Consider the following 21,004-nt stretch of genomic DNA (forward strand, 5'->3'; position numbering starts at 1 on the left):
GAAGCATCGTCTTGGTGGGTCTTGTCTGACACTGGCTGGAGATTCACTCAGCCCAGCACTGTCTCCCAACTGTGTCTGAGATCGATAGCTACACCCCAACTTATTCACCAACAGATTTTCCACTTGTGTTGTGCGTCTTGGTTTTTCGATTGCAAAACGAGCCTCTAATGACTATTTGAAATGAAGTGACTTTATGATTTAGAAAGGGCTATTTTGCTAGAATTAGGAATTTTCTCTTCATGTATGTGACCACAAACAAGTACATACATGTGTCATTGAGACAAATAGTGCTTGGTTCAGAGACACATGGATATGTCCTTTTCAAGATCTAAGATCCAAGGTTTCATTTCTGTTAAAGCTCTAAGGCCTCTTCTGCAATAACTAGGAATCTCCCAATTCTGCGGTTTCTTAAATCTGGACTGAAATAAAATTTTGGATCATATATTTAAACAGAGAGAAACAGTTATTTCAGCCTTACAAATAAGCATCCATATTTACATATCTGTATCTAGATAAAGATATGTATGTGTGTATTATACACAAACACACTACATACATATATACATACATACATATATATAATACACATGAGTATATGCATCATCAACATTCAAATTCTGAATTTTCCTTAATATTAAAGAAATCCAAGAATGTTTTGCCATTGTTTTCTAGAAAATTTCTGGAACCCCTTTCCTGGACTCTCCTGGCCTTTCTAGGCATGATTTTCCACTATCATTAGTGTAAGCTCAGGAATACAAATTCATTTATTACTAGCCAAAGAAAAAACATAATTAGGAAAGTTAAAAATGTATAATTCATTCCAAAAATAAAAGAGAAATGACCTTTGGTGATTTTCTGCTTTGCATTATATGCCCTACTCTTTCCCCTCCATTAGAGTAGATAATTGGGAGTTAACCAGGCTCACATACACTCTAACAGCCTTCTCTTTCAGTATGGATAGAGTATGGATAGAATCTATAATCTGAATATTAGGGCTTTTTTAAAAAATGAAATAGTCATCCAGGTATTTAATTGTTATTTACATAGAGTGAGTGATTATTTGCAAAGCTGAATGACTAAATGTATTCTAAAGGAATGGGAACAATTTCTTGTTGGTTTATAGTGCCTGGTATTTATAAAGCTACAAATCAACAGTCTCCCCCAACCTTGACCTTCCCCACACCACAAATGGGCAAAAACATGAATGTTTCTACTATTAATATCTACATCTCCTGTTGAGTAGTACTGCAGGCTCAGAAAGGCTGCTGATTCCCACCCTCTAGGTGGCTGCATTTCAATCACAGGTGACTGATCTCTATGCATCCAGTTCGTAAAGCTCTTTGGACTTTTTCTGACTGAAGGGTGCTATCTAGACAACATAAAGCACTGTTTTATTATATCACAACACTGCAGATCACTGTACCAAGAGGAGTGATGGAGGTAACATGGACATCTACACATACACACACATACATACACACACTCACACACAATAACAATTTTCTCCCTCTGCTCCATATTCCCCTCCTAGAACTAAAGTATTGGGAGGATTCCTGGAAGAACTAGGCTCTAGAAACTGGTCGCTCCTCAGCCAATTGGCCAAAGCCCTTTAATCTGTCAGCTTCTGATGGTGCCCCACCAAGGTCCAAACCCCATCCCAGCCCACTGCGGCCCTTGACCTTTCTTTGCCTAAAGATGCTTCACTAACGGTTCAAGTTCCTGCCTGTCTCTGCCTTCCCATGCTGCCCAGTTTGCTGGCACGGAATGAGGAGGAAACATGCCTTCCACTTAAGGAGCTTGGCCAGGGAAGGAGAGAGATAAAAGGCTGAAGTTGCTACACAATTCAAAAGCAAACAGGACGGAAAACAGAACTTTTCTTTCAAGGCCAAGTAAAACATGGGTGAAGGAGAGGCTGCAATGGGTCAGCCTGCAAAAGGGGCTGCAACTCAGGCATCGGGCACAAAACCCACTGCAGAGAGAGGGGAGCATTGGAGAAAGGAGTACGTTTTGGCAGCTCGTGGCTTCTCCATGGCAGAGATAAGAACTTTACACATGGGGGTGGGCAGGGGAGGGTGGGGGGGGGAGAGTACCCAGCCCTAATAAACTAATCTCAGCTAATGTAATGTTTATCGAGTTCCTTGGATAATGAGACCATGGGTGTCATTATCATCATCAAAACCCAATCTCTGTTTTAAAAAGTTACAGATGATTAACACAACATCAAGTTGTTGCAAACAATTACTTAAAACCCCTACACAGACACAGACGCACGCACGCACGCACACACACACACAGACACACACACACATGCACACACACGGGACCAGGAGGTCCCCATATTCTGTAGAATGAGGGAGGCTGCAGCTGTAGGCCGACAGCTTTCATATCCTCATTTGAATAATGTGTCCTGAATCTGTCACTTTATTCATTCTCCTTATGCTCAGTGTACTCTACATCAACAACAAATTAAGTTGTAAATAAGAGACAATCATCACTTTTGTTTTTAAGCAGCTACTGCAGAGAGAATTTCAATGTACGCTCCTTTCGACAGGGGGGAAAAAGAGGTGCTAGAGTTTGCTTTCCTAAGCACAAATATGGGGAAACTAACAGAAACAAAACCAGAAACAGTTCACTGTGGCCAAGGGGAGGGAAAAAAAATTCTCTAAAGCGCATCCCTCCAGGACCAGCTGAAATTTCTTCCAAGGAGTTATGAAGACATATAAAGACAGAGGAGAAGTTTCCCGGACTAGAACGAAAATCCCCACGCGCTCAGTCTTTGGGTCTTAGTACACAAGGACCCTCCTTGCTTGGCACAGCTTTGGCCTGAAGGACAAGTGCATTAAATCAATTACAACACAGGTGTATTCACCAAACGACCCCACACTCATCTCCATTAACTTCCAAGTGTTCAAATTACTACCTCCTGCACAGAAATTGAAAACATTAATACTGAAAAACGTCCTTACCTTTACATCAGAGAAGTAGGTCTTCAGCATGTTGGAGCTGGGATAACGGGTATAAAAGAACATGAGCTTTGCTTTTTTCAAGTGATTGGGTGACAATCCTTCCTGCATGTAGGATGCAATTGGTTAAGGAGATAATTTCTTGAAACACAAGTACCTACCATCCCTCCCACCCCGCTGCCAGGAGTCTGGAGGCCCAACCAGTAGCCATGGAATCCATCACTAACTTGCTGTTGCTGGCTCAGAATGACCATCGCTGGTCAGAAATTGCCAAACATAATGGTGAGGATGCACGATTTAGTCGTGGGATCTTGGTGATCTCCTGGTGAGAATGGCAAAACTTCTATTCCCCCTGTTTGAGGTCCTTAGGCTCTCTATACGTTGGTTCACTTGTTGCTAAGGAGACAAATGCGCCCAACAGGTATTGCACAACTCTTATCATGAGAGCTTTTTTCTTCTTTGCGTTACAGTTCTGTTTGTTCCTCTCTTTGCTCTCTGCAGTTGGCATCCAATTATTATACTAATATAAGTGAAAATATAAAATGCATTATTTTGATCACTGTTAGGCAAGCTTCACATTTTACCTTTTAGTGCTACTATAAGGGAGCATCTTGACTCACTTTCTTCCTATCTTATTATTATATCTTGTTAATTGTTTCCTTTTCAATAACAGCTAAAACTGGGGAGGGGTAGTTTGGGCACTGAGAGAACAGGGAGGGGGTGTCGCTTTTGTTAAAGCGAGGATCCAAAACCAAACACAATTTGCCTCTCCTGGATTTATAGTTAACTCCTTGGAGAGTGGCACAGTGGTTGGGGCTAACAAATCAATAAGTGTGGGTTAGCAGATCAATAAATGGCCACTTACCCAAAATAAGAAGGCCTATTTATCTGGAAACATCATTACCTTTTAGATCTGTAAACAGCAGCAACTAAAACAGTTCCCAAGAGAATGTGAGGCTAACCATAACAATCCCGGCTTCCTGATTCTCCCCCAGATTCTTGGCACTCCTCAGCACACTCGGAGCGGGGATGGCTCTGGTCACATCTGTGCCGCAGCCTGGCCCTGCCATTTCCTCAGCAAATTAATGGCTTTATAATTTATCAGAAATGAAGACGCACGTGGAGAAAATCAATGTGGTCCCCCACAAGGTCAATTAAGGGTCCTTCCTAGAAGCTTCTCTAAGGATTTTCTCTTAAAAGAGAGTCTGGGAAAAAAAATAAATAAATAAGGAAAAAGAAAAGAAAATGTGCACGTGTGGTTATACGCACACATGCACAAGCACACACATCCTTGGCTAACAAGCTCCACAACCATTGCACACCGCAGGAAGCAAGGACAAATAAACCAATATTTAAGAAAGGTAAAGGTTTCTAAATGACCTCCATCAAGTACAGCGTGACCAACCTCAGGAACAGAGAGGGAAACCTGGAAGTTCCTAGAGAAGCATAATCGAATTAATACTGATAAGCTCTTGTCTACGTATTACAGGGGGCTTAACCAAATATAATGCTGAGAATTTGATCAATTAGCATTCCCTTTAGTATCATGCAGTTTGAAAAAGATCACCTTGGTCTGCGTATTGAAAAGTTAATGCCTTTTGTTTTCGCTGAAAATAAACACTAAACACTGAAGAAAGAAATTTTGATGTGAGAACTGTAAGCCAAAGCAGCTTAACTGAACTTGTGTTTTTGTTTGAGATCCTTAATGATTACAAAGACGATAATTTATGACTGACATACTTCTTGTGCCAAGGAAAGAGCTGAAAGGCCCTCCAGTAACCTCCATTAGACCGAGAGAGGGGACTAAAGGAGCCCGGCACACTTCAGGACCATCTGTCCAAATGGATAAGTGAAATAATAGTTGCAAGCTGTCTCCTATTGCTTCGTGATAAGAGTTTTAGGCAAGTCCAAACTTCAACAAACATGCTCAGATCTGGGTTCTAATCTGTTCTTTCAGACGGGCTACATTCAAACAACCTGGTACATTAATTATTAGCAGGGAAAAGCCCCAAGTCTTTTCAAATTTGGTCTCATACAAATCAAACTGCTTTGCTGCGTGCGGCTCTCAGAGATTTCTTGAGCCACCAAAACTTCCTGGAGCTTTCAATGTCTTTAAATTATGCTAAGATGTTTTCATCATTTTTATTTAAAAAAAACAAAACAAAACAAAACAGCAAAGTATCCATCTTGTTTTGATTGGGATTTAGAGGCTTTTTACTTCATGACAAAATCATCCTAATTTGAATTTCTCAAGTCCATTTTTATTTCTTATTTTTTGCTTTAAAACGCTTCCTGTTGGAAATACTTGGAATCGATCAGTGGCAACGGAACACAGAATGCATCTTTATTTCTTGCTCATCGTGTAATGAAGATAAAATTCCCATAAAATATATGTTTCTAATAAACTATTAAAAATAGCTAATGAAAGATTTAAAAGCCAACAGTTAGATAATCCTTTTTTTTCCTCCTCAAAATAAATCTGAACTGACCAATTGGTTAATTTCCCTTTTAAGTGCTTGTGCTGAAAAGCAACTGTTCTTCCAAGAAAGCACTAGCTGTTTCCAGGATACTTACACACGCACAGTGACTCATGATGGAATAGATTCAGTAAACATACAGCTGTACTGAACACGAGCTAAGCTCCATTCAAGGCCAGGAAAGAAAATGAGCACAAATAAATATTAAGGAGGTAAAGGGGGGTGGGGTGAGGGGGGATGGAGCGCAAACAAGATCTGTCCCGGCAGCTCATGTGGCTTTGCCTCAATTCTCTTAGCCATAGCTTTGTGAAGACAGATGACATTCAATTCTATGTATAATGCAAAATAGACAATAACTGCTGAAACTTGAGACAGCTGCCAGGTGTAAAAAAAAAAAAAAAAGGGGAAAAGAAAAGAAAAAGAAATAAAAGAAGAAAAGATGATAAATCCATAAATTAATGAAAGACATCTGCTGGGGAATATAAAAGATCAGAGAAGTAGGGGACTGCAGCTGAACCTAAAACGGTGTTCAAACAACCTGAGAATGTAAGCGTTGTCTGTTTACCAAGCACGGTACAACCTCACCTAAACAACAGCCGCAGGAGGAGCAGCGGAGGCAGCAAAAAGGCAAATGGGAGGATAATAGGTTGTGACGGCTGCAGGAAGAAAATTCTTTTTTTCCCCAACTGAATCCTGAACTGTGGCTAGAGATTTTACGTGCTGCAGGGCCAACCAAACAGATCGGGAGTACCAATTCTCAAACATTTTAAAATCTGAAGGATTTTAGCTTTCTCCTTAAGCCCTGATTTGCTATGTTTCTAAGAGACTTTTCCCCTTAGACACCTTAAATGGGCAGAAAAGATCTACATTCTCACCTGTCATAAAGGGATAGAGCCAGCTGTGGCTCCTAGAAGTTTTAACATAATCAATGGGCTGTGCAGTTTATGGATTTTTTTTTTTAATGTACTTACTTCATAATCAGAGGGAGGGAGAAAAGAGGAACCCAGAGTCTTCCAGTCTTTAACAGTCATGTTTCCCTACAGATAATACACCTAACAGAACTAACTCCTGTGGCCCCAAATGACTTCCAAAATAGTAAAAAATCAACTTCTATGGATTCATTCGTATTTTAGAAATTCATTTTGAATTCAGGTTTTCTGGGTGGATTTTTAGCTTCAAATCATCAAACCATTTTCCTTTTTTGAACCTCAAGTATTTTTTAACATTCTCCCTAAAAGTCCAACAGGGAAAGCTGGCTGCTGGGCTCAGTTTCTTCACCTGCACGTCTTAACTGCGCTTGGAACATGGCACTTGTGCTTTACTTGGATGCATGCAAATGCTTGAGGCCCAAACAAGGCTATTTTTCTTGAGATGCAAAGAGGATGAATGACAAGGAACATCAGGAGGAAAAACAATTGGCTGGCTGTTTCTTTTGGAATTTGAATAAAACTTAATATTTGATTAAATAGATTCATTTGCAAAGACACTGAACAAATTTTTTTATATCCAAGACAGGAGCCTCTGGGGCAGGTGCACTGACATTCAGTTTACCATGCACACATTCAATATTGCCTTTCTATCAGAAAAGATACCGAGGTAGTGCATTCCATGATATAGAACATATACGCTTAATGTGCGGGACTTGGAATGGATTTATCTGATAAGCTGGTGTCCTTGATAGTTCTTATCTTGGCTCCTTTGTTCAAAGAAACAGATGATGCCTTTGGGGTGGGAAAGAATTGTTCCTTAAATATTCAATTATCCATTACAGTTTGCAAAGCCATGAACTAAAGAGAAAAACAATAGTGGCAATCATGAAGATACCATTTCATCCCTTTTTTTCTCATTTCCATTGAGCTTTTCAAAGAATAACTGCATAACAGGTTCAGATATGGCCTTGTCTACCTAAACTGAAGTCTGCTCACTTGCTGTGATTCCTAGAGATTTCTTTGAACTCAATCAAAGCTTGAGAATTTTGCCTAGGCACCATCATCAAGAAAGTCAAGGGAAGAACTCATTGCCACACAAGGACCGAGACGAGAGAAAAGGAGATCCAGTCTCCCAACAAACCCTCTTGTTCTCACTGCCTTCAGAACTGTGTAGGCTCCAGAAAGTGGTACTCGCCTATCTTTTTCCTGAGAAATAACATAGCAAAGGGATAAATGGCTAACAGGGCGAGGGTGAGGCTGTGGAGGGGAAAAGAGAAAGAAACAGAAGCTGGAAGGACAGCCGGAAGGAAATGTAATCATTAATTGCAGGAAGACGCCAAAACTGTTTAGCGACACACAAGAAATAACTCCAGGTGTAAGCAACTAGTATTTCATAGGAACACAGGTGTTTCCAAACAACCCTGTTGAGCAGACTCTTCTACCATAAGAGAGACAAGTTATTCATTCCTTTGAAGAAGAAGCAACTAAATTCTCTTTAAAGCCTTTGATATGTATAGAAAGAAAAGGAAGTTCTTTCTATTCAAATCCTCAAAATTCCTCAGGGGATTTAGAGAGGGTGAGACAGGAGCAAAAGCAACACTTCCAGCAATCCAAAGATGGTTTTCTTAGAAGATTCAACTTATTTAAAAACCAACAACCAGAAACCAGCATCTTGAGTTAATGAGTTAAGTATGGCCTTATAAGACTGAAACCTGGCTTCAATAGTCATCCAAATGGGCATGTCCCTTTCCTCTGTGTGTGTGTGTGTGTGTGTGTGTGTGTGTGTGTGAGACAGAGTGAGTGAGGGGAGAGAACCCACCATCACTACAACTGGCTTCAAAATGAAGTAAGAGATCTCCAAGGAGCAATGGGGTCTCGCCCTGGACATGAGCCTGGTATGAGCCCCAGAAGATACTCTCCTGCAAAGCGAAAAAAAAAAAAATCAAAGCCTGTGTCTTTGTTCCTTGCCTTTCTCATCACCAACAGCTATATTCCAATTTGACCAATGTTTGTTGCCTGCTTATGATGTGTATGACATGGTGCCTGGCACAGCTTTGATTCAAGACTGGTGGATTCAACCTCAGATCTCTGGAAGCTAGATTTGTAAATCAGCAACCAAACCAAGACTCATCTATTTACATCTTAAGTCCTCACATCTTTCCCTCCAGATATTATCCTCTTCCTCTCTACAAAAAGAGACTCTGTGCTTAACTGCCCAAGTGGGTCTCATATGTATCACACATTCACCTTATCAGAAATCTTCACTGCTATCCTGAGTTGGCTGGAAAGATGACCTTCATATCAAGAAAAACACATTTCTACCACAGCTGGGACTTTGCCCTTACATGGCAGCCTCTGGAGTGGGCTTAGATATAAAAATGCCAATCTCTAGTCATCAAGACGATTGCTCAAAACCCTCACGTTAGCAACAGCCAACTTAATAGCTAAATTTTATATCCATCTGACAATCTCTTATAAAAGAAACATGCTTCTACTTGCCCCCAAATGCTACTATTCTACTCCCCCAAAACATCAACAACCACACGATTTTTTAAAAATTTACTGAAAGGACCAATTTATAGAGGAAAAAAAAATCATGAGTTAAAAATAACTAGAGTTCAGGACAGGTCTAATGAAAAAATGTAACTGGCATTTCAAAAGTCAGGTTCAAAATATAAAAGAGCCCTAAAAAGAGGCATTTTTAAAGTTGAATACAGCTGAGTTTTATATTTAATTGTGCTCTCTTGCTTTCCAAAATAATTTGCTTTGTGTATGTTAGGACAAAAGATTTCTGTGTATGGCTGAACAGAGGTTAATCATGCATAGAGGCAGCTGCACCAGACCCGAAGAACAGACCTTGGGTGAACGAGAGAGAGACGGATGTCGTCTGCATAAATTAGTACCTGTATATTTCCTTAAAAAAAAAAAATCCCCCTTAAAGAATAAGGAGAGCATCTGACTCCCCATCCACATCCATCTTTCTCCCACTGCAGCCTCCCACCAGCAAAGTGTTCCTCATAAGATTTAATCAGGCCTTCTTTAATCGGACCAGGAGCCTTCTAGATGGCTAAAGGGAGAATTCTTCTTACAGAATCTTGGGGATCTCGAAACTGACTTTACTCCACTATGAAACTATGTTAAAATCTGATGAGTGCAATATTACACTGAGATTTCCCCCTCTCCCATCCTCTAAAAATACTCTTGGGGGAGAAAAAGAATAAGAAGATAATACGGGAAGAAACAGCAGAAAAAAACACTGCTGCAAAAGCACAGATGAAACAGGAGGGCTTGGGGGCAATCAGCAACTTGTGAAAGTTGCAGGGATGTTGGTTTCCTGTAAAGCTTTTGTGCAACCAGAAGCACCAGGCAAGTGTTGAAAAAAGACTATGACTCCGAATAAGAGGGCAGACTGGAGAAGACAGGAATCTACATGACTCTGAAACCTTGGGTAAACCTGACCTTGGGGGAAGACTTGTTGGTTTCGGTTTGTTTTCTCCTTGGGGTGGGGTGGGGGTGGGGTGCAAATGAAAGGATATTGCACTTCCCGAATACGGTGAGATCTCAGACATGTCTTGAAGATCGCCACACTCGGATTTGATGAGAGACAAGGAGAGCCCTTCCGCGGTGCTGGGTGGGTGTGCTGGTGAACAGGGGTGGTGGCTCAGGTGGTGGGACGACATCTTGGTCCTCAGACTCGTGGTCTCCCTAGTTAAGTCTAAGGATTCAGGAGAGGCTCGGTCTTTCCCGGAGAAGGAGCCGGTGGGAGCACCTATTGGACTCTGAAACGGGTAGGCCATCAAGGGGAGTGGGAAGGGGTGGCGGAAGGTGGACGTGGTGAAGCCCGCGGTGGCCGACAGGGGCGACTGATGCAGGGGCTGGTGGTGGCCGCCGGTGGGGGGGCCGGAGGCAGACTGGTCCGAGGAGTTTTTGCGGACCACCAGGGGCAGGGCTTCCGTCTGGTCTGTGGAACCCGGCATCTGCACGTTGCCGAAGGTGTCCAGGGGATTCGGAATGATGACATCGCCAAAGCACTGCAGGCGCTGGTTGGCGGTGTGGAAGTTGTGGTTCTCCCCGTTGACTGCAAACCTGGCCTGGGGGATCTGCAGCGGTGGGAAGACCTGAGGAACTTGGCGGGAGGGTTTGGCCGAGAAGACTTTGACCACCGTGTCCACCACCTGCGACATGGCAGTGTTCAGTTCCTGTTTCAAGGTCTCGGCCAAGTGTTTGCCTTCAGGCTGCAGGGAGTTGGGCCCGGGGTCTCGGTCTTTGTGGCTGCCTTCTCGCTTGGGCTTGTTTTCGGCCATTTCCTGCTCCCGGATCAGGGCCCGGGCTCGGTCGATGAACTGCCCCGGGTCCAGCTCGCACATCTCATTGTCTGACCTCCCCACCGAGTCCTGGGCCCTGGCCTCCAGGATCTCGGAGCGCATGCTGTCTTCAGACAGGTTACCATCTTCATCATTTTCAGAATCGGTGCTGTCATAGATTTGGTAGAACTTTTCCTGCAGCTGGCGCAGCTGTTTCTGCATGTCCTCCAGCTGCTGCTTCAGCTGTCGGCGCTCCTCTCGCTTCTGTTCTTTGCGGGCTGAAACCAGCTGCTGGAAACTCTGCTGCTGCTGCTGGGGCAGCTTCTGCTTGCGTTTGTTTTCTCGGTAACTTTCTCGGGGACTCACAGACTGCGGGGCCATCTCTCTTTCATTTTCATTGCCCCGTAATGCCACACTGGGGGAATGGCTCATACCCCGGATTATATTCTCAACCCGGGCGCGCTTTGCTCTCAGGTGCTCATCACATAAGCGATCCATATCAAACTGGCTCATAGTAGGCCTGCCAAAAGGGGAAAGACACTCTGGGGGGCTGTCTCTTGAAGAGTTGCTGCATATATCCTCCTGATGTACTTCGGAGCCTGTACTAGAGAGACCGCTGGCTTGGAAACTGGGCTCCGTGCCACCATTTTTGTTCATGTTATTTTTCAACAGCTGGGAAATTATGGTTGCTCCTGGAAAAGGCATCATGGCATCTTCATACGAGTTCGCCCTCTTCAGCAGCTTGCGGAGTACGTTTGACTTCTCCCCATCTGCATGCTGCACCACTGAATACTCAACATCCTGCTCGGAACCTTGGGGATTCATGGCACTAAAAAACGTGGCTCTTGCCTTAGCGAAAAATGCAGATGCTGTCCCTACCGTCCTTTTCACTCCAATGTCAACTCTTCTCCTCTTGGTTTGCCGGCTTAAGAGGGCTGTGCTGTCATGGTCAGGCATCACTGGACAGTTATTGTGCCATCTTCAAAAGCTCGTCAGCTGGGCACAGCTCAAGAATCCCGGGACCCTGGCCAACAGAACAAAAGGACTGATGAATCATTTTCTTTAAATTTCTCCAAATTTCCTGACCTCAATCCTGAATCAAATGCAAAATGCATAGGCTCTGGGATTTATGGCACATTACAATTATTGCAATTTATTATGCACTCTGCTTGAAATGAAACATTTTTAAATATTTCTGCTCCACTGGTTTAAGATGGATTAAGATTAAAAAAAAAAAAAGCAAAAACTGCTTAAGCACCAGTAATATGATTCTCTTTCACAAATGCCTAAAATGATACTGTTTATCTTCAGAAGAAACAGTAGATTATAAGAACACAGCCTCTGACAACCAATTGATTAAATTTTGGGCACTGAGATTCATATTACAAAAGCAGATAAAAGTGGTCCATACTTAAGAAATAAGGTTAAATTTTGAGGATGCATGAAATCTGAATGAAAAATTCCATTTCTGCAATAGAATTATTGTGGCTTTAATGCTATTAAGGGGAAACGAGTCTAAAAAATGCAAATATTTCACATACATCCTTTATTACTGAATTTTAAAATATTTTTGTCATATGTGAAATGGGGAGGAGAACACTCCCATCAGCATCTTTCCAACACAAATGGTCAATTTAACATGGAAATAAATGCACAAATACTCATTTTACAAGTCTGCTTATTTAGCACAGATATGCGCTTTTTTTAATACTAAAAATTACATCTGAAGATGGTATCTGTTGCTGGATTTTAATGTAAGTATGAGAATATTTATAAATTTTCATCTTGTCTTTTTGATGACTTAAATTTTAAAGTTGGACTCAGTGCAAAAGAAGGACATTATCACATTTTAGAAATCCATATGTGGAACAATAAATTGAGTTAGGCAAGGATAAATACATCATCAGTACTAGTTTTTTTTTTTCCTATAATCTGCCAAAATAATACTTCAAATTCCTGAAGAAACTCTTTAACATACACCGTTTATGAACCTTATTTCTTATGCCAAATTAAAACATTAAAAAAAAAGACACAGAAAAAAAAAAGACTGAAAGGAGATACATAAAGAAGAAGGAAGATAACATCAATTAACTATGTGAGAAAGGGAAATACTGTCTCTGCATATGAACTTCCATTGTTTCTTGGGAACACAATATAAAAAGAGAATGTCCTTCCTTGCATTTTACAAAAGGCACTTGACATATTTTGTGGTGTTAACCAGTGATGGCTAACCCCAAATTCTGTCTAAACGTTGATGTCACATCTCCTTGCTTACAATGGACGTTTTAAGAAGAAAATGAAAAAAAAATTTTTTTTTCACACGGGGTTTATCTAATATTAAACTTCACGTTTGCTTAACAGAGCACATCTTCACAATAACAGGGTCTATTGCCAAAGGCAGCGTGCAGAGTGTTTGGAAGAGCTCCCATCTCTTTCGGTTCACCTGTAAAAACATCTACGTGCTCACTAGGCTGCATCTGTGGCTAGTTTTAAAGAATGACTATCCATGCAAATAGGCATAATTTCAGCATGAAATAACCTGTAAAAATCAAGAAAAAGCTCAGTGCTTAGATGGCAGTGTGTATTTTTTTTTAAGTGACAAAGATGTCATCTGCAACCCTTGTTCCCAGTTTTCCTACGAAGATGCAACCTTTAAATAAAACCTGGTTCAGAGTGTCAAGAAAGCAACACGATGCTTGTTTATATGTTTTTTGGATGCTTGAGGGTAAAATAGTTTTTGTGTGCCTCAGGATGAAATTTCCTGAACTTGGAATGGAATCAGATCTTGATAACTTCAGCATTAGAGTTCAAAATTGAATTCAAGATGATTGTGACCCCTCACACATTAATAAATGGACATTGGCTTCAGGAACACAAGAATCCAATGGCAAATAGTTCACTAACATGTTAGATCTGATAAATCAGGTACAGCTATCAAGTGAGAGAAAAAAGGGGGGAAACTGAGACAAACAAGAAAAAAGATGAATTATTTTAAAGCTCAGAAAGACTCACATATTGAGGGGGGCGTTTTTGCAAGGATGACTCTGTGTGTATATATCAGCTTTTCAAAAAGAGAGTTCATTGCCATTCTTTAAAAATTTTACCTCTTGGCTTTTTGTGTATAAATCATTTTCTCCTTAATAGCACCTGAAAAGCACATAGGTTTCCAATCAAAATGTTGAATAAACTTTCTGCAGTATTTGCTTCCCTTGTTCCTCCTAACATCCTATCTGGATTTTCCTCCTACCCATCCTTGTTATAGGAAAAGCATCTCTGCAAGAGAGGCTCAGACACAACACGCTGGTGTAAGAGATGAACACAAGGTCACCCACAGCCATCCTTCCTTTCCCAGCTGCCTCTACCTCTGCGTCAACTGCACTTCCTCTCCTCTAGCCTAGGTATCAACAGCTGCATCCCCACCTCACTCGTGAGCCAAGAGGAGGGCTGTGCTCTTTCTAAGGTGGAAAGAAATGATACGCTCATCTTCAGTGGCGAATGCGTGTTAATTAAACATGATAGTTGGGTGTTATAAGAAGAAAATATCCTGTAGCTTCTTTAAAATTCCCCAAACGAAACTGATTTTTGCAGTTCTCTTTCAACTGGTCAGCATTCTTAGATCAAATAATAATTTGTTTCTGTTTAGGGCTAAGGGGAATTATATACTTTTAGGTCTTATTGTAAAATGTACAGCTGAGACATACTAATCAGGACAAAACAAATGGGAAAACTAGGAAAAATGATATAATCCAGCAAGACAAGGCATTATATTAATAGGCGTGAATAAATAAATCTCTTCATATAGCTTTGAGCTGAATTCAAAAATGAAGGTATAAGAGTCATACACACTGGAATTATAACCCATGGAGGCTATAGGAGAGATTATATAAAATAACTGGTTGACTACTTTATCAGCATCATATTTCATAAACAGTATATATGAATATTTTACCACACAAGAAAATGCCTTGTTAAATGACTATAATACAAATTAAATCACCCCAAAATGCTTTCAAAAATGCTTCCATGACTTCCCAGTTCAGAATTTAGAGAATGCTATGGAATGAATTTATCAGTGATGTCAACCTGCCCATTAAAGATTTTTTTAAAATTCCTTTATTTCTTAATATGTGTATTAAGCCATATGTTTCAACTACAATTATTATTGATTTTTATTATATTTAATTTTAATCTTGAGTTTAACCTGGCAATGGGAAATCTGATCAGCACTGGTGAACATCAATATCAGCAAGTATGCAGAAAAATACTGATACAGAATTTGAACCCAAATGTATTATCGATCGATACACATATTCTATTCCTTTAATTAATATGAAAATCTACATAGAATATTTTATTATTAAATATTGGGTCATACCACTTGGCATCTAACTACACAAATGCTTTAATAATTTCTATACGAGGAGTATCTAACATTAGCAGATTCTTCCCAGAGAAAAGATAGGAACAAACATCCAAGTATAATCAAGTAAGATTTTAAGGACTCCACAACATTCTTCATTAAAATCTGAATTATCTGAAGGATGACAGATAACTTTACAAAGAGAATCCTAAGGAAGCTGATGATAATGTCAGTAGAAAAGAATTTTCAGGGGAGGATTTCAAAGGAACACTGCAGTGTGAAGTAGAAAGTGGTGAAGTGCTCTGCTCTAAGTTTGTGTGTGGTTGAGTCCCTTCGCCGTTCACCTGAACCTACCAAACACTGTTAACAGGCTATACCCCTATACAAAATTAAAAGTTTAAAGTTTGGGGGGAAAAAGTTATTTGGGGAAGGGGGTGCAACCTTTATGGCTCTATCTGGAGTCCAGATTCTGGACAAAGATGTGTTCACTATGGTTTTTATTCAAATAGTTCAGTTAAATCTTTCATGAGATGGGGAAGAAGGTATGGTTGGCGTGGTTTCCTGCTTGGATTATATAGATTATCAGTCTTGACTGATAAAATGATTTGAAGAAATTGCTCAAGTCTATGCTTTTACTTCTTTTAGAAAACCACCTTTAAGTGGGCCTCTGATCTACTTGGGTCAAGTCTCTTATGAAATTTCAAGTGGAATAACACCAACAAAGAACACTGTGAAGCCATCTGGAAATCAGTAATTCAAGGGGGAAAATCAGATGACTAGATTTAGGGACTCCGCTGCCCCCTCCCCCCCCCCCCCGCCGCCCCCGCCCCCGCCCCTGCCCAGGCCCCTTACCAAGCTGTCCCCTTCACTGTATTTAAGAGTTCATTTCTGCTAATTAGCAACTTTCTCCTTGGAGATGTTTCTGCTATAAGGTTAAGAAAGCCTTTGGTGTTTACTATGAATAATCCACTTGGTATTAGTTAATACTTAAATTAATTAAGATTGTATTGTCAAAAGCTTATAACAGATTCTAAATTTTCCTATCATAGAGTTCTCAAATCAGAACCATTTCATTTAAAATTTCTCCATTCTATCAAAAATTCCATACATTTTTCACCTGCAAGATGAAAACAGCAATTTTCTGGAACATACCTAAAATATTCATTTCTACTTATTTAAAAAGGAATAATTCACCAGATTAGTAAACAAAAGGGAGTGAGACATAACTTCAAGAAGAAACAATTTCTTTTCTTTCCGAAGAGAACTGAAATACTCTGTCCTTTGAAGCTCTAGAATACACCAGGCAATAGGTTTTAGAAATTTCTTATGTATATGTCTTTTACAATATATATGGATACTTAATTAGAATCCAATCATAACATATCAGGCACAATCCATCTTTCTATTATTAAATTACTAACATTTTATAAGCTTTTATTAATCTTGAACCTTACCATTCCTTATCTTAACAGTTGCAAATGCAAACAATACCTATAAGAAATTCATGAAAAAAGGCCTATTTCACTTTGAATTAATAAAGAGCATGCCTGGCAGCTAGGTTATGTTTTAAGATTGTAAGTGCTACTTACAGAAGAAAGATGTTAGGGAATGAATAAAGTGAGAACAAAGATGCATGTTACGTATGCATCACAGTTTTCCCACAAGGTGGTGATTAAACTAAATAGAATTCTGCATAATGGACACATAAAAATATCAATACATGTCCAGCACAGAAAATACTTAACAAAAATAAAGCAAATGAACATATCCATAGATGACATATTAATTATGAAAGAACTGCAAAAGCATCCAAGAAAAGTATTAGGAGGAACTTGGATGTTTAAGGTAAAAGAATAAATGACATACACTCTCTCATTTTCATGAAACAATGATCATCCACCAAGCAACCAAACCAACCAGCAAAAACCATTCACCAGCTAATCTAATTCTATGCAACTCAAGAAGCAGCCTGTTTGGAAGATAATAAATAAATAAATAAAAGATCAGATGTTGAGAATCCAGATATAGTGCCTACACTGAATTTTCAATAGCCTCCTTCACACACGAAGCCACAGTCCTTACCTTCACCTGTTTTACCATTGCAGAAACAGGTCCACGGTGTAGCACGTGGACAGGTTAACCAAATTACTCCCCTTTTTCTTCATCACCACCCACAGCCCATTTAATTTTGAAAATGCTCAGAAGTTCTTGCAAGAAACTCTTCAGAGAGCAGACTGCCTGTGTCTTGCATCAAACAGAAAAGCACAGTTACCTCTCACATACTTGAGATGTTCCTTCTCCATCAAAGTACTAACTAGGACATCTGGCACATGTCTGGTACAATGACAGGCTCATTCTACTTTATGAGAGTATTTAACATACGACTTGAAAGAGTTTATGCACATACCTATTCTTTCTGGGCAGGGAGAAAGCACGCTAAAAAGATAAGCATTAACAACAGTAACACTTTCAAACTGACTTTGGTATTCTTGGCAGTTACACATACTACCCATGGATGTCCAAATCTCACACACACACACACACACACACACACACACACACGAGAAAGCTCTCATCACTCCCCCGTAACACCCCCACAGACCTGGGAGACAGGCGTAAACCAGAGGGAAGCAAAGAGAAAGTCAATGTCCCTCCACCTGCTGCCTGAAGTGGGGGGTAATTTCAGCTGCCTGGCAGACAGGAGCCTGAGACACAGCCTCCCTAGCAGCCTGCCAACATCCTTAAGAAAAATAAACAAACACATACCAACTTGTCCCCCACCCCCAACCAAAGGACTCACATGGCAGGGCTCAAAACATAACAACAGCCTAGTTCCCATTAGCCCGGACAATCCTATTAACCAGGGCAACCATAAATTCATAAACCTCTACAACCCTGGAGCATGGCACCGTGGTCTGGAACGGTACGGACACATACAGACACAGAGGAAATTTGCACCTGTCTTTCTTGACACAACACACCTGTCAGGCCCTGCCCATGCACAGCCCTCGGCTAATAGACCTCTGCCTACGTAGTCTAGGAAAGTACTTTTTTTTTTTTCCTTTTGGTAAGGGAGGTTATAGATGGGAGAGAGGGTGGGGTGGGGAGAGAGGAAGAGAAGAGACTTCTAGCCTTGACTTTGAGAGAAGGCCACCCTGTGCTTGCACTGTTTTCATAAGCTCAAGGAGACAACCAGACCTTCTTGGAAAAATAAAAACAAGCAGGTGAGTTCTCAGCCTTCCCCCAGGCGGAGTGGGTTCTGGATTGCCAAGAACAGCAGTTTCACACTCCAACCTGCCTCCTTGGGCTATTTAAGACTGTCGATCAACCCCTCCTCCCAGTTGTTCTTCTCAGCCTGCCAGGAGAACTCTCTACTTCCGAAAAAAAAAAAAAGCTGAAAAAGTGGCGGGAGACCTGTGAGTCTCCCTCCAAAACTACTCCCCCTTTAACTTCCCTCCCGCGCCCCCCACCCCCTGCCCCTCCAATCCACACTCTCCACCTACGTTGAGTTTTAGCCGGAGGAGTAAGTGGCGGGCACACCCGAAGAACCAACAACTTGCCAAACTGGGGGCTTTGGGGAATGTCTCCCCACCTCCCAGCTTGCCCTGATCGCCCCCTCTCTCCTTGTCTGTTCAGGCAAGATAGCCGCTCTTCCCGCGCCGCTCCCCCCTCCTCCGGACTTTTCTTCCCAGTAGCAATCACGCTCACCTCTCCATTCCTCCCTCTCCAGTCCTCCGAAGTGGGGCAAAATTGTAGGTACCACCCAGACGAACCAAGATCAGATGGAAGCAGCCCAACCGAACCGGCCGCCGGCGTTGACTGCGAGCAGATCCGTTGGACAAGAACATCCCCTACCCCCACCCGCACCGCGATCCTTCCATCCTCCCGCGGCGCTCGCGCCCCAGCTCCCCCTCCTACCACGGGACCCCCCCCCCGCCCCCCGCAACCCGAGGCTTCCAGTGCCACCTTACCCTACTGAACTTGACTTAGCCCTGGGTCCTGGGAGCTCAGGAGAGGGGCGCCGCGCTCGTGGCCCGGGACCATCTCTCCACTGCTCCAACCCCGGTCTCAACATTTCGGCTTCGACAGCGTTTTGAGAGGCAAGTAGCCGAGCGCCCCCCACCCCCAACCACCCCACCCCCTCCTCCTCCTCCCTCTCCCTTCCTCCCTACTCCCTGGCCCTCTGCTGGGGTTAAAAAGGAGAAGTGAAAGGTATGCAAATGACAAGCAAATTGGAAGAGCCTGGAAGAAAGGCAGCTATAATAAACAAGACAAAGAGAGAGGACGTGGGGACTAGCCCAGGAGTTTTCCTCCGGGCGAGATGGGAAGGATGAGGCTGGGGAGGAGACCCGGGGGATTCAGACGAACAAAAAGCGACCCGGTCCCCCTCGCGGTCCTCTCTCCGGAGAAGAGAGGGCCAGAGAAAGAAGGAAAGGAAGCGAACGCCTCCTCACCGCGTCCCCCCCACCCCGCCCCCGAAACAGTACACAAAAGGTGAGAAGATCAGCGACAAGTCCAGCACTAGCAGCCTTCTCCCCCTCCACACACACACACACATCGCCAACACCACCCCCCACCCCCAGCCACCAGCAGCAAAGAGCAAGAAATAAAAAGCCAAGCGGATCACTTACTCTTAGGAACTGGGAGGAGCGGAGCGCTGAGTTCCACTGAGGCTCCTGCTTAGAAACTGTTTAGACGCTAATTTTTTTTCCCCCCTTAAATTATGATTCATCTAAAGAACACTCTTTTCTCCCAGGGATGGGGGTGGGGGGGGGATAGATGTATACACGGGTCTGAGTAATGGGAGTCTCTTTTTCTGGTCTTCTCATTCAAGAACAAGCCGGTACAAGTGATTCTGGAAAAGGGGAGGGGACTCGCGAAGCGGGGGAGAAGATACTTACGCGGTGCAGAGAGCAGTGGGACCCACCGAGCCTTTTGGGGGGGGCAGTCGGAGAGAGGAGGACACGCGCGCGCACACGCACCGGGAGAGATCTTGCGGGTGATGAATATGATAATTGGACAAGGGACGGTGAGTCCGTGCGGGCACGCGCGAGCGGGCCGGCGGGGAGAAGGAGACGGGAGAGAGGAGAGGGTGGGCAGGGGGAGGGTGGGAAGAGGAGCGGAGAGAGCGCAGCAGCGGCGGCGAGAGGTGAGAAGGGAGGAGAAGAGGGGAGAGAGGAGAGGACAGGAGCGAAGCGGAGAGGGAGCGGGCGGACCCGGCGAGAGCTCTTTTGCGCCGCGCTGCTTCCCCCGGCTGCAATGGTGTATTATTTCCGAGCGCTCCCTCGGCTGAGGGCTCCGCTCCACAACAAGATTTACTTTAAGACACAGCTGAAGGAAACAGGAAGACTGCACGTCACAGTCTGACTGACGTACCCGGCCCCAGCACCCAATCGCGAGGCGCCTTCGGATTCAAGGGGGGATAGCGAGGCAAGAGAACTTGGGAGGAGAAAAAAAAAATATATAAAAGGGGTGGGGGTGAGGGGCTGGGAGGAGAGGAGGGGAGAGGGGCCCCACGCTCCCCTCCCCTGCCTCCATCCCCGCCCCCCCTCCCCACCTCACCCGCGCCCTACTGCCGCTGCTTCGGGGCGACCGGCTCGCTGCGCCCGCGGCCGGAGCGAGCGGTCTGCGGACGCTGTGCTGAGAGCCGCTCGGCTCACACTCGCTCTTCCAGGACGCAGGTCCTTTTTTTTTTTTTTTCCCCTCCCCTTCATTTCTCAGATACCGCTGATCGAGTTCGCCGAGCGGCCGAGCGAGTGAGCGCTCCTCGGACGGGAGGTGGAGGAAGGCATAAAAAAAAGTGTTCTGGAGAAAAAGTGGGGGTTTAAAGGGGGCTGGGATGGTCTACGAGGAGAGAGCGGGGACCCTCAAATCATTCCACTTTTTAAATGATCGTAGCTATCAGGAATACATGTCACCGTGGCTTTCTTTGAAAGGAGATGTGGACAGTACAGGTAGGTTTGGGATTAAA

At 43.0% G+C, this 21,004-nt stretch overlaps 1 protein-coding gene and 1 long non-coding RNA gene across 21 annotated transcripts in view; one reads left to right on the forward strand and one right to left on the reverse strand.

The window, feature by feature from the left end:
- Positions 1 to 21,004, reverse strand: part of PROX1 (prospero homeobox 1) — a 55,727-nt gene that overhangs the window by 30,392 nt on the left and 4,331 nt on the right. For 3 of the 19 annotated variants that reach the window (XM_069544157.1, XM_069544151.1, XM_069544166.1), the window contains exons 1-4: positions 19,935 to 20,697; positions 13,686 to 13,820; positions 9,906 to 11,697; positions 2,967 to 3,074 (exon numbers count right to left, since the gene is read on the reverse strand). In XM_069544157.1, coding sequence (XP_069400258.1) covers positions 2,967 to 3,074; positions 9,906 to 11,630 — 1,833 coding nt within the window. In that variant the 5' untranslated portion in view covers positions 11,631 to 11,697; positions 13,686 to 13,820; positions 19,935 to 20,697. Of the gene's footprint in view, positions 1 to 2,966; positions 3,075 to 9,905; positions 11,698 to 13,685; positions 13,821 to 18,741; positions 20,698 to 21,004 lie in introns of those variants that run through there. The other 16 variants (XM_069544156.1, XM_069544152.1, XM_069544167.1 and 13 more) reach the window with 10 other exon arrangements.
- Positions 18,138 to 21,004, forward strand: part of LOC138415734 (uncharacterized) — a 110,821-nt gene continuing 107,954 nt past the window's right edge. The window contains exons 1-3 of one of the 2 annotated variants that reach the window (XR_011247378.1): positions 18,138 to 18,257; positions 18,764 to 19,133; positions 19,868 to 20,062. This is a non-coding gene — a long non-coding RNA (uncharacterized lncRNA). Of the gene's footprint in view, positions 18,258 to 18,763; positions 19,134 to 19,429; positions 19,528 to 19,867; positions 20,063 to 21,004 lie in introns of those variants that run through there. The other variant, XR_011247379.1, reaches the window with a different exon arrangement.

Source organism: Ovis canadensis, chromosome 12 (assembly GCF_042477335.2).
Source record: "Ovis canadensis isolate MfBH-ARS-UI-01 breed Bighorn chromosome 12, ARS-UI_OviCan_v2, whole genome shotgun sequence".
NCBI lineage: Eukaryota > Metazoa > Chordata > Mammalia > Artiodactyla > Bovidae > Ovis > Ovis canadensis.